Source organism: Bos taurus, unplaced genomic scaffold, assembly GCF_002263795.3.
Source record: "Bos taurus isolate L1 Dominette 01449 registration number 42190680 breed Hereford unplaced genomic scaffold, ARS-UCD2.0 Leftover_ScbfJmS_594, whole genome shotgun sequence".
In the NCBI taxonomy this organism is placed as follows: domain Eukaryota; kingdom Metazoa; phylum Chordata; class Mammalia; order Artiodactyla; family Bovidae; genus Bos; species Bos taurus.
The window spans coordinates 1,016-13,441 of NW_020191893.1; the positions used below are offsets into that span (position 1 = coordinate 1,016).

The following is a 12,426-nucleotide window of genomic DNA, read 5'->3' on the forward strand; positions in this document are numbered from 1 at the left end:
TGATTACCAAGACAGAAGCACAGGTGCAGCGACTGGAATCGGGGCTCCTCCCCTCAGGGGTTTCCTGACCATTAGCTATCTATGTCAGCAAAATCCATTCTTGCAGGTTTCGTATCAGATGAAGGCAAGGGCAAAGTTGACAGGGTACTCATCTGGCTTGGACTCACTTTCTTGTAAAATTAGGCTAAAGCTCAATCATGTGAAAAGAGGGGAGCTTAGGACTGTGCGAATTAAGATGGAATTGACAAAATGGAGTTGATGTGGTTCAGCCACACAATCGCCCAAGTCAGGACCCCACGTGATCTGGACAGAAGCGGCCTCTCCGTGTGCCAAATCTGCTTACAAATAGCTTTCCTGCAACTCATTTTATTTTGCTGAAAAGTACCCTTGTGTACTTTCATTCCTTAGAAGACCACCAGAATGAACCACAGGAGCCCATACTAAACCTATTGGTCGTATTTATTATTTTACTGCTTCATTAGAAATGAAAAAAAAAAAATTGTGAGAAGGTGCGAAACCATGGGAACCTAAGGATTATGAAGCAATAGAGGGAATCATTGTAGAAAGTTAAAAGCAGCTTATTTATGGGAGTTCAAAGACTAGAACACAAGATCATCAATTGTGAGATTATTGACAGCATCTGCCTGCTGGAATTTATGCACCAATGGAACTGTCAAGATGCGGGGGACTTTGGCTACCCCTGACCTCTTAGCCAGGGGCTATGGGTGAAAAGACATCAGAGATACCTAAAATCTCTACAAAGATTTGCCAAAAGCAAAACACTCAAGCAATGCTGGAATTTGCTCTTGCAAGGAGGTCCCCATTTTGCATTTCAGCACACTCTTTCTCCTGCTGAATAGCTGGGGGAGAAAACAAATACACACACACACACACACACACACACACAAATTATTATGAGGATATTTCCCCAAGATTAAGTTCAATTTCTTCCAAAAGAGCTCATTGCCAAATCACTGGAGTCTGCCATAAGAAAGAAAGTGTTAGTTGCTCAGCCATCTTCAACTCTGCAATCCCATGACCTGTAGCTCTCCAGGCTCTTCTGTCCATGGGATTTCCCAGGCAAGAATACTGGAGTGAATTGCCATTTCCTTCTCCAGGGGACGTTCCCAAACCAGGGATCGAACCTGAGTCTCCCCATTGCAGGCGGATTCTTTACTGTCTGAGCCACCGGGGAGGCTGCCATACCTTCTTTAAATTTAGAATGCCAAGGCACTAACCACAAATCCTCAGTGAGGTATGTGTGTGTGCAATGTAATGAACAAAACGTTTGTTAGACTCAACTGTAGTTTTTTTTTTTTTTCTTCCCCATTTGAGAGGTAGATATATGCTATTTTCATTTTTTCCACAGGTTGCTCTGAGACTGTGGGACAACCGAAGCATTTTCTTCAGAATTATCTATCACTATACAATTAGAAAGGAATGCCTTTTCAGACAATCTTGACTAACTTTGAAACTTTCAGATAAAACTATATGACAAAACGTTTCTCTTGGCTTGGAGTTTCTCCAGCAGGCTATAAGTGAGGAGGGCCAAACTGATCCCCTGATCCCTGGGAAACTTGAGTATACCCAGTATCTAAACTGATTATCTCACCTTATCCTGTCGTTAGGTAGAGAAGGCCAAAGCCATAGTTTGCATGGCTCGTTAGGGATGAGATAAAAGACCCAAAACACTAGATGCAGAAAAATGACAAATAGCCAAAATTGGACAAAACTCTTATAGTTCTAATGTTATGTCCAATATTTTGAGATTGGTTTTAATGTGATTCTTAGTAATATTCCAACAAAAAATCAGTTTTTATATTCCCTCATTACTACTAAGGCCTATATTTTAAAATTAATTAATTTATTTTAACTGGAGGCTAATTACTTTACAATATTGTAGTAGTTTTTGCCATACATCGACATGAATCAGCCATGAGTGTACATGTGTTCCCCATCCTGAACGCCCCCTCCCACCTCCCTTCCCATCTCATCCCAATAGCAGCCATTCTAACCAGCATGAGATGGTACCTCATTGTGGTTTTGATTTGCATTTTCTGATAATGAGTGATGTTGAGCATCTTTTCATGTGTTTGTTAGCCATCTGTATGTCTTCTTTGGAGAAATGTCTGCTTAGTTATCTGGCCCATTTTTCGATTGGGTCGTTAATTTTTCTGGTATTGAGCTGCATGGGCTGCTTGTATATTTTTCAGATTAATTCTTTGTCAGTTGCTTCATTTGCTATTATCTTCTCCCATTCTGAAGGCTGTCTTTTCATCTTGCTTATAGTTTCCTTCATTGTGCAAAAGCTTTTAAGTTTAACTAGGCCCCATTTGTTTATTTTTACTTTTATTTCCATTATTCTGGGAGGTGCATCATAGAGGATCCTTCTGTGATTTACGTCAGAGAGTGTTTTGCCTATGTTTTCCTCTAGGAGTTTTATAGTTTCTGGTCTTACATTTAGATCTTTAATCCATTTTGAGTTTATTATTATTTTCTTTTTCTTTTTTAATATAAATTTATTTATTTTAATTGAAGGCTAATTACTTTACAATATTCTATTGGTTTTGCCATACATCAACATGAATCTGCCACGGGTATACACGTGTTCCCCATCCTGAACCCCCCTCCCACCTCCCTTCCCATACCATCCCTCTGGGTCATCCCAGTGCACCAGCCCCGAGCATTCTGTATCATGCATCAAACCTGGACTGGCGATTCATTTCACATATGATATATACATGTTTCAATGCCATTCTCCCAAATCATCCCACCCTCGCCCTCTCCCACAGAGTCCAAAAGACTGTTCTATACATCTGTGTCCCTTTTGCTGCCTTGCATACAGGGTTATCGTTACCATCTTTCTAAATTCCGTATATATGCGTTAGTATACTGTATTGGTGTTTTTCTTTCTGCCTTACTTCACTCTGTATAATCGGCTCCAGTTTCATCCACTTCATTAGAACTGATTCAAATATATTCTTTTTAATGGCTGAGTAATACTCCATTGTGTATATGTACCACAGCTTTATTATCCATTCGTCTGCTGATGGACATCTAGGTTGCTTCCATGTCCTGGCTATTATAAACAGTGCTTAGATGAACACTGGGGTGCACGTGTCTCTTTCAATTCTGGTTTCCTCAGTGTGTATGCCCAGCAGTGGGAGTTTATCTTTTGTATGGTGTTAGAAAGTGTTCTAGTTTCATTCTTTTACAGGTGATTGACCAGTTTTCCCAGCATCACTTGTTAAAGAGATTATCTTTTCTCCATTGTATATTCTTGCCTCCTTTGTCAAAGATAACGTGTCCATAGGTGCATGGATTTATCTCTGGGCTTTCTATTTTGTTCCATTGATCTATATTTCTGTCTTTGTGCCAGTACCATACTGTCTTGATGACTGTGGCTTTGTAGTATATCCTGGAGTCAGGCAGGTTGATTCCTCCAGGTCCATTCTTCTTTCTCAAGATTGCTTTGGCTATTCGAGGTTTTTTGTATTTCCATACAAATTGTGAAATTATTTGTTCTAGTTCTGTGAAAATACCATTTTTATAGAATAATACCATAGAAAATAGAAAAATATCATTTTCTCAAATAGTAACTTGATAGGGTTTTCACTGAATCTATAGATTGCTTTGGGTAGTATGCGCATTTTCACTATTCTCCTGATCCATGAACATGGTATATTTCTCCATCTATTTGAGTCCTCTTTGATTTCTTTCATCAGTGTGTGATAGTTTTCTATATATAGGTCTTTCACTTCCTTAGGTAGATTTATTTCTAAGTATTTTATTCTTTTCATTGCAATGGTTAATTGAATTGTTTCTCTAATTTCTCTTTGTTTTCTCATTGTTAGTGTATAGGAATGCAGGCCTATTTTGCAACCACTACTTATATAATCTAAGTAAAAAGGCAACTATTTGCTATTTTCTGATGACTCTTCTAAGATCTTGGAAGACATGACTCTTCTAAGATCTGTTGCTGTTTGCCTTTTGAAAATCAGCAGGTAAAATACATATTGACATTAAATATGACAATTTTGACTCTTACTCCTTAGTATGATAATAGTTCTACCAGGGCAGTTTTTTAAATATTTCTTTTCTATCTTTTGGTCAACATGAGTGATAAGTCAGACTTGTCTGAAGTAGAGAAGTCTGACAGGCCCAAACTGAAGAAAACTAATACCAAAAAACAAAAGCCTTCTTCCCTCAAAGGTAAGTAAGTCATGGGGAGTTTCTATTTGAGACAAACAATGGTGAAAATTAATAGGTTTGGTAAATACATGCTTCTAGTAATTTTTCCCACAAAGTAAACAATAGGGTACCAATTATTTACTGTAACAATTATTTAATGTTCAATTAACTCTTTGTGACCACATGGACACCAGGCTCCGCCGTCCATGGGATTTTCTAGGCAAGAGTACTGGAGTGGGTTGCCCTTTCCTTCGCCATGGAATCTTCCCGACCCAGGGATCGAACCCAGGTCTCCCGCATTGTAGACAGACACTTTACCGTCAGAGCCACCAGGGGAGTTTGGCTGACTGGGGGTTAAACGTCGGGGAGGGGCGCATCAGGAGTTGGGAAGTGGGACGTCCAGTATCACGTGACATGGGCTGCCATAGTAACACGCCTCCCTGCCTTGCATCCAATCAGATGTGGACAGTGTCTGTGACGTCAGGGAAAGCAGGGCCTATACATTCAGCCAAAGGCCTTCAACCCCCTCGCTGTTCTTCTGCGCTGAGCTATGGAGAATGGCGGCTCTGTCGTGTCCCAACCATCCCCTGACGGCTATGAGGAAGACGTGATCACCAAAGAAACTGGCACCTCCGAAACTGAGCCCTCTGAAACGGAGATGGCGAAAGCGGAGACCTCCAAACCAGAGCCGTGTGATGCGGAACCAAAAAAGGCAAAGCAGAAGACAGCTAATGGCCGCCGTCGCCGTCGCCGTCGCCGGCACCGCCATAACGACAATTTCTCACGTTTTGCTACCTATTTCCCTAGGGTGCTGAGGCAAATACATAAAGGCATGAGTCTTTCCCGCGACTCCGTGAACATCCTGGATTCGTTTGTGAAAGATATGTTTGAGCGGATAGCCGAAGAGGCCGGGCGCCTGGCCCGCAACAACAAGCGCCGCACCATCACGCACGAAGACATCGAGGCAGCTGTGCGTCTTCTGTTGCCTGGGGACCTCTGCAAGTATGCCATAAACGCGGCCACCAAGTCGCTCATCGGATACCACACCTGCAGATGAACTGCCTCAGGACTGTCTGACCATCGCAAACCAGACTTAAGGGTTCTCCCCTTAGGCCCTACATTTAATCTTTAAAACATTTCTACCCCAAAGAAAACATTAAAAACCTCGTTAACTTTGCTTCAATATGTGTCGGTTGTGTCATTTGTTCCATGGAAAATCGTGTACTTTTCGCAACTCGTCACTTTCGTAAGTGGTTATTTCTGTTCATGGTTTCTCAGTAATTTTAGGGATCTTTATGGTCAAAATTCTTTCCCTACAAGTTTCGTTGGCCTTTTCCATTTGCATTCTCCCGTCTATATTTAGGTATCACCCAGAGATTTTTATATGGGGTATGCTATGCTATGCTATGCTGTGCCAAGTCACTTCAGTCGTGTCCGACTCTGTGGGACCCCATAGACGGCAGCCCACCAGGCTCCCCCGTCCCTGGGATTCTCCAGGCAAGAACGCTGGAGTGGGTTGCCATTTTCTTCTCCAATACACGAAAGTGAGAAGTGAAAGTGAAGTCGCTCAGTCGTGTCCGACTCTTAGCGATATGAGGTATAGCAACCGATAAAAAACAGTGTGGTCTTCCCGGGTGGCTCAGCAGTAAAGAATCCGCCTGCAATGCAGGAGTCGCAGGAGGGGCAGGTTCCATCCCTGGGTCAGAAAGATCCCCGGGAGGAGGGCATGGCAACCCTCTCCAGTATTCTTTCCTGGCGAATCCCCATGGAGAGAGGAGCCTGGTGGGCTACAGTCCATAGGGTCTGCAAAGAGTCGAGCCCCACTGAAGCAAGGTAGCACGCAGGCACACAAAGAGCAGTGTGTGTGTGTATGTGTGCTCAGTCACTCAGTCACCTCCGACTCTTTCTGACCCCATGGACAGGAGCCCACCAGGCTCCTATCTCCTCGAAAATTTCCAAGCAAGAATACTGAACTGGGTTGTCATTTGCTACTCCAGGGGATCTTTCTGACCGAGGGATAGAAGCTGTGTCTCTTTCGTCTCCTGCATTGGCAGTCAGATTCTTTACCACTGCACCAGCAGTAGCAGATGTAAAAATCACATTTACCCATTCTATTCCTTCAATCCCAATTCACTTCCATGTGTAAAATAGGACTCAAACACAGTGTTAAATAAGAAAATTCTAAATTTCTGGAATCAAACACCATATCTTCTGAAATTACCTTATCCAGATTTCTCTGACCCTATTTTTTGTTTGCAACCTAGAACATTTTGCTTTAAAAAAAAAAAAAAAAAAACCCTGACTGAATTGCAAACTTGCAGGGATGATGGGATAGTCCAGTGACAGTGAACGTAGCCACAGTCTCCACAGTAGCAGCCAATGAGGGACTGGTAGCCCATGAGATAAAGCAATTGGCCAAACGTATGGTAGAGTGAGGAGGGCTGAACAAATAACAACCTTCCTGTGACACTCAGCCTAGAGATGGAGCGGGAGCGTGGGGTGATAGTTTCCCTGATGTTTTTCCATTCAAGCACCTGCTGTTAACCATGGCGATTTAAGTACAGGCATCCATTTCTTGGGGCTTCCCAGGTGGTGCTAGTGGTAAAGAACCTGCCTTCTTATGTGGGAAACGTAAGAGCCATGGATTCAACCCCTGGATTGGGAAGATGCCCCGGAGAAAGGCATGGCAACCCACTCCAGTATTCTTACTGGAAAGTCCCATGGACAGAGGAGCCTAGCGGGTTACAATCCATAGGGTCTCAAAGAGTCAGACACGACTGAAGCGGCTTAGCATGCGCACATCCATTTCTTGGGTCTTCCCAGGTGGTGCCGGTAGTAAAGAACCTGCCTGCAATGCGGGAGACACAGGAGACCCAGGTTCTGTCCCTAGATGGAGAAGGTTCCCTGGAGGAGGGCATGGAAACCCACTCCAGTATTCTTTCCTGGATAATTCCCAGGGACAGAGGAGCCTGGTGGGCCACAGTTCATAGGGTCACAAAGAGTGGGACACAACTGAAGAGACTTAGCGCACATGCATGCATCCATTTCTTGTTGTGGGACATGTCTCTAGCTCCTTGCATCAAAATAAGGAGGAGGACGATGTTCAGCAATAAGAGAAATAAGATGACTCCTTCTTCTACCTCACGTATTTGACTGCTATTGCTTATGATAGTATTTACTGAATGTAATGTCCATGTGTTTTCTTCTTGGTGCATTGACATTTTTATTTCTATAAGTTTATTGCTGAATTTCAAAGTAGTTGGTGATTTCCCTATTCCTTTTATTTTTGTTTATTTTGAGATACTTTTTATTTTTTAATTAATTAATTTTTATTGAAGGATTATTGCTTTACAGAATTTTGCTGTTTTGGTCAACATGAAACAGCCTAGGGTATACATATATCCCCTCCCTTTTGGAACTCCCTGCCATCTCCCTCCGCATCCCACCCCTCTAGATTGATACAGAGCCCCTGTTTGAGTTTCCTGAGCCATACAGCAAATTCCCATTGGCTATCTATTTTACATATGGTAATGTAAATTTCCATGTTACTCTTTCCATGCATCTCACCCTCTCCTCCCCTTCCCCCTATCCATAATTCTATTCTCCTATTTCTTTTTTAAAAGATTGATTTCAAGCTTACTACATCCTTGGAGAGAGAGAAAGCACTCTGCGATTTCAGTCCTTTTTAATTTACAATGGTTTTCATTAGAACTTAATATTTCATTATATTTTAAATTATTCATTTTGAACTTTAAGCAACAAGGATATGCTGTACAGCACAGAGTAATATACCAATTATCTATTAATAAGTGTAAACAGAGTATAATATATAAAACAACTTCCAATTTGCCTTGATTCATGGACCTAACATTCCAGGTTCCTATGCAATATTGCTCTTTACAGCATCGGACTTTCCTTCCAGCTCAGAAGGAAAAAGTGCCCCCACAAATGCATCCATAGTCTGCTGTGATCCACATAGTCAAAGACTTCGGCATAGTCAATAAATAAAGCAGAAGTAGATTTTTTTCTGGACCTCTCTTACTTTTTTTTTTGGTCATTCCAAAGTCAGTTTATCTGAAAATGACAAATTATATGAAGTCTATGTTAATCTTTAACTAAATGTTCTTAAAACTTCCTAAGCTCAAATGATATGTCACAAAATAGTGTCAAAAACATGAAGATATAAATAAATTAAAACATTTGGATTATACTGTCAGTTTTAATTTTAATAAAATAGATAATTTCCTACTACATAGAGAGCAAGTCCATCCACTCATTGATAAAATTTTAGAAATATTTCCTATAAAAAGTTTAGTAGTTGATTGGGAATGAATCCGTTAGAACATGATGTCTATAGGTACAGTGTTCCCATCCTCACCCCCATTCTTACTAATTTTGAGAAAATTTAAAAATACAGAAAAGTACAAAAAATAAGACAAGATATCCATATACCACAATCCAGAATTAACCAGTATCTCAATATATTTTCTGCAGTCTTTTTTTTAAGAGAAATTGATGTTTATATATAAAACTGAAGTCTCCCTCTAACAGCCCCCTCCCCCACACGCATTGCCTTCCCTTCTCCACTCTTCACAGGCAACCACTATCAAGAGTTTGATCTGTATACTTCCAACCCATTTCAAAAACACTTAAAAAACATACATACATACATGTATCCATTACCAATATATAGCACTGAAATTCTGTGAGGAAGTTTTAATTCAAATTTACAAAAATGTCATCGTATTATGTCATTCTGCAACTTTCTTTCCCCCTCAACATGACTTTTGAGATCTTTCTAATACATATAGATCTCATTTATTACACTTTACAGATATACAGTATTCCATCGTTAAGTATTTTCCATTTTGTTCCTGATGGGAATTTGTTCCCAATTAATGAGTACTACAAATCATGCCACAGTAAATAGTCTGGTACATACTTTCCTGAGCATACAAACTCAGAGTAGAATTGCTAGATATTTTTCAATTTGCCATAAGGAATGTTTCCCATTCCCAAGGTCATAACCATTTTACTATATAGCTTTCTCATACTTCTGCTTTTAACTCAATCCCTTTATCTTTGTGTATAGTTCATGTGCTATCCCCCCACCCCCCCCCAACCTTGGAGAACAAATTACCTCCAAAGCACTTTTTAAAATAGTCCCATTAGCTTCTCAGCTCCTGATGCCTTTTCTATATTATAAATTCTAATAAATGCATAGGTTTTTGCAGAATCTCTTCTGTTCTGCTAAATCAATACCATAGAAGTCTCTTTCTAATGCTTATAGCTTTGTTTTTATTACACTGGTGAAGATCTCCAGATTCATGCAGATGGCAATCATAAAAATGTTTTCCACTCCCAATTTTAGTGGAAATGCATCTTAAGTTTTCAGTATTACCTTTGCAGTATGGTTTTTATTGGATACAGGACTTCAATCATACAAATGTCTTTCTCTTCAAGATGAATTCTCTGGTGTCCTTTAAGTTTTTAGCTTTTGCTTCCCTCATTTGTGATGCCTTCCTTCATTATTTCTGATGTGTTGTAAGGTGTAAATTCTTGATGAACACCTTTCATGATATCCACAGGGTTTTAATGGGTATGAATTTTCTGGTGTCTAATGTGGTGTGACTTTTGGCTGAAAGCTTTCCCACATTCACTACACTGATAAGGCTTCTTACCTGTGTGTATTCTCAAATGTAGAGCAAGGGTTGAGAACTGTGAGAAAGCTTTCCCACACTCATTACAACCATAGGGTTTCTCACCTGTGTGGCTTCTCACATGTACAGTAAGAGATGAACTTTGAGAGAAGGCTTTTCCACATACATTGCATTCACACGGCTTATCACCTGAATGAATTCTCACATGTACAATAAGTGATGTTCGCTGAGAGAAGGCTTTTCCACATTCATTACATTCATAAGGTTTCTCTCCAGTGTGAATATTTTGATGTTTTATGAGGTACTTCTTCTGACCAAAAGCTGTTCCACATTCATTACACTTGAAGGGTTTCTCTCCGATATGAATTTTCTCATGCTCAGTAAGGTTCGACTTGCCACTGAAGGTTTTCCCACACTCCTTACATATAAAGGGCTTCTCTCCTGTGTGAGTTCTCTGGTGTCTGATGAGGTTTGACTTCTGAATGAAAGCTTTCCCACAGTCCTTACACTCAAAAGGTTTTTCTCCAGTGTGAATTTTCTGATGGGTAAGAAGATTTTCCTTCTGGCTGAAGGATTTTCCACATTCGTTACATTCAAAAAGCTTCTCTCCAGTATGGGTGTTCTGATGTTTAATGACATACTGCTTTTGGCTGAATGCTTTTCCACATTCATTACATTCAAAAGGTTTCTCTCTATTATGAAAATGCTCATGCTCAGTAAGAGTTGATTTGTGGCTGAAGATTTTCCCACATACCTTACAGGCAAAGGGGTTTTCCCCACTACAAATTCTCTGCTGACTGAGGTGTGACATCTGAATGGAAGCTTTCCCACATTCACAAGGTTTCTTTCTTGTATGAATTTTTTGATAAATGAAAATTTACTTTTAGCTGAAGGTATTTCCACATTTCTTACATGTGCTGGGCTTCTCTGTGTATGGCCTTTCGAATACAGAGTAAGAGATAAGGTTCAAGAGAAAACTTTATCATAATCAGTACATTCAGAGCTCTCTAACTCTAAATTTTCTAAAATATTCAGTGAAGATTTATAACCTTCACTGACTTCTCTCCAGTATGAATTTTCTTCTGCTCAATGAGATGTTATCTAGGTAAAGGCTTTTCAATATTCTTTAGAAGCACAGGATTTCTCTCCAGCCTGACTTCAACATTGAATGAGGTGCAACATACAAATGAAAGTTTTCCCACATTCAGTAAATTCATAGGTTTTCTCTCCAGTATGAATGCTCTGGTATCATGTGGGATTCAAATTTTTAATGAAGGCATTTCCACACTGATTTTATACCCTTTTACAAAAAGGGTTATTATTACTACAAGGAGTAAGCTGTGGCAGATTTCCACACTATCTAAATTGATGATTCTTTCCTACACAACTAACTCTAAATTGTGTTTCAAACTCTAGGTTGAAAAAGTTGTTCCCTTAAAAGATAGTCTGATATCAGAGGAAGCACTTTTCCAATTTTCTTAGTCACTGCTTTTTTTCTGTCTGTACTTTATTGAAGCTGGATGCAACTTGTCTCCCAAGTCTTGTTGTCAGTCTATCCGTTCATCATCTTCTCAAGCTTCTTCTGAACAAACTTCCTTTCCACTTCTTTCTCCACCATCCAGAGTTCGTCTTCGTGCTTCAACAGAGGATCACATCCAGCCTGATCAGTTCACAACCTGCTACTGGGGAAATGACACAGCACTAGAATGTTAATGCTGGAGCCAAAGTTCTCTCCTAGAACTCGGCTGAGCCCTGGGGCCTCCCGGCCTTCTGAAGGATGAGGACGGTGCACAAGGAAATGACCCTCCTATTTTCGCGCCACGTGGACCCAGGGGCCGGACTCTCTCTTACTTTTTTGATGATCCAACAGATGTTGGCAATATGATCTCTTGTTCCTCTGCCTTTTCTAAATCTACCTTGGTAACGCATTCCTGACTCATAGGAAGAAAAACTGATGTTTTGAAGCAGCAACTATTAGCAACATAGACATTAAGGCGTTTTCTGAAGTCACGCTTTTCAAATGGTTCACATTTGTTTCTCAGAGAAGGCACCTGGATCTGCACAGAGTTTCCACTTCTGAATTTTTTTTCCCAGTGGATATTCCAATTTCTAATTGCTGAAACAGTAAGGTATGCACTGGATTTCATGGTTGATTTTAATGTAGCTTGCATAATAAGCTCCTTTTCCTCTTCAAAATCCTTAATTTTCAACATTACAAAACAATAATAAGAAATGAACTCCTTGAGGGGGCTTATTGCCTAAATTCTTTTTCTATTGATCTCAAAGAGAGGTCTGGAGGTGATACTGGCCCCATTCATGTTTGCAATAGTCCATTAACTCTCTCTGGAATCAAATCTTGCCCCCATTTTACTCTTCAGGAGGTGGTGCTCTGTCTGAGGTATAATAATTTGTTTTTGATCTCTGTGAAGAATGCTGCTGCTGCTGCTAAGTCGCTTCCGTCATGTCCAACTCTGTGTGACCCCATACACGGCAGCCCACCAGGCTCCCGCGTCCCTGGGATTCTCCAGGCAAGAACACTGGCTGCGAAGAATGAGCACTGAAATTTTTGAATTTT

At 40.5% G+C, this 12,426-nt stretch overlaps 2 protein-coding genes across 2 annotated transcripts; one reads left to right on the forward strand and one right to left on the reverse strand.

Annotated features, from left to right (window-relative positions):
- Positions 1–4,663: 4,663 nt before the first annotated feature.
- LOC101902714 (late histone H2B.L4-like) lies at positions 4,664–5,374 on the forward strand. Its single transcript, XM_005227862.5, has one exon. The coding sequence runs from the start codon at positions 4,742–4,744 to the stop codon at positions 5,246–5,248; it is 507 nt and encodes a 168-aa protein (XP_005227919.2). The 5' UTR covers positions 4,664–4,741; the 3' UTR covers positions 5,249–5,374.
- Positions 5,375–9,768: 4,394 nt separating this feature from the next.
- LOC112445731 (zinc finger protein OZF-like) lies at positions 9,769–11,710 on the reverse strand. Its single transcript, XM_024989201.2, has one exon. The coding sequence runs from the start codon at positions 10,660–10,662 to the stop codon at positions 9,784–9,786; it is 879 nt and encodes a 292-aa protein (XP_024844969.1). The 5' UTR covers positions 10,663–11,710; the 3' UTR covers positions 9,769–9,783.
- Between the last annotated feature and the right edge of the window lie 716 nt (positions 11,711–12,426).

Excerpts from the sequence above, each read along its gene's own strand:
- LOC101902714 (XM_005227862.5), top strand. The coding sequence starts at position 4,742 with ATGGAGAATGGCGGCTCTGTCGTGTCCCAACCATCCCCTGACGGCTAT.
- LOC112445731 (XM_024989201.2), bottom strand. The coding sequence starts at position 10,662 with ATGTCACACCTCAGTCAGCAGAGAATTTGTAGTGGGGAAAACCCCTTT.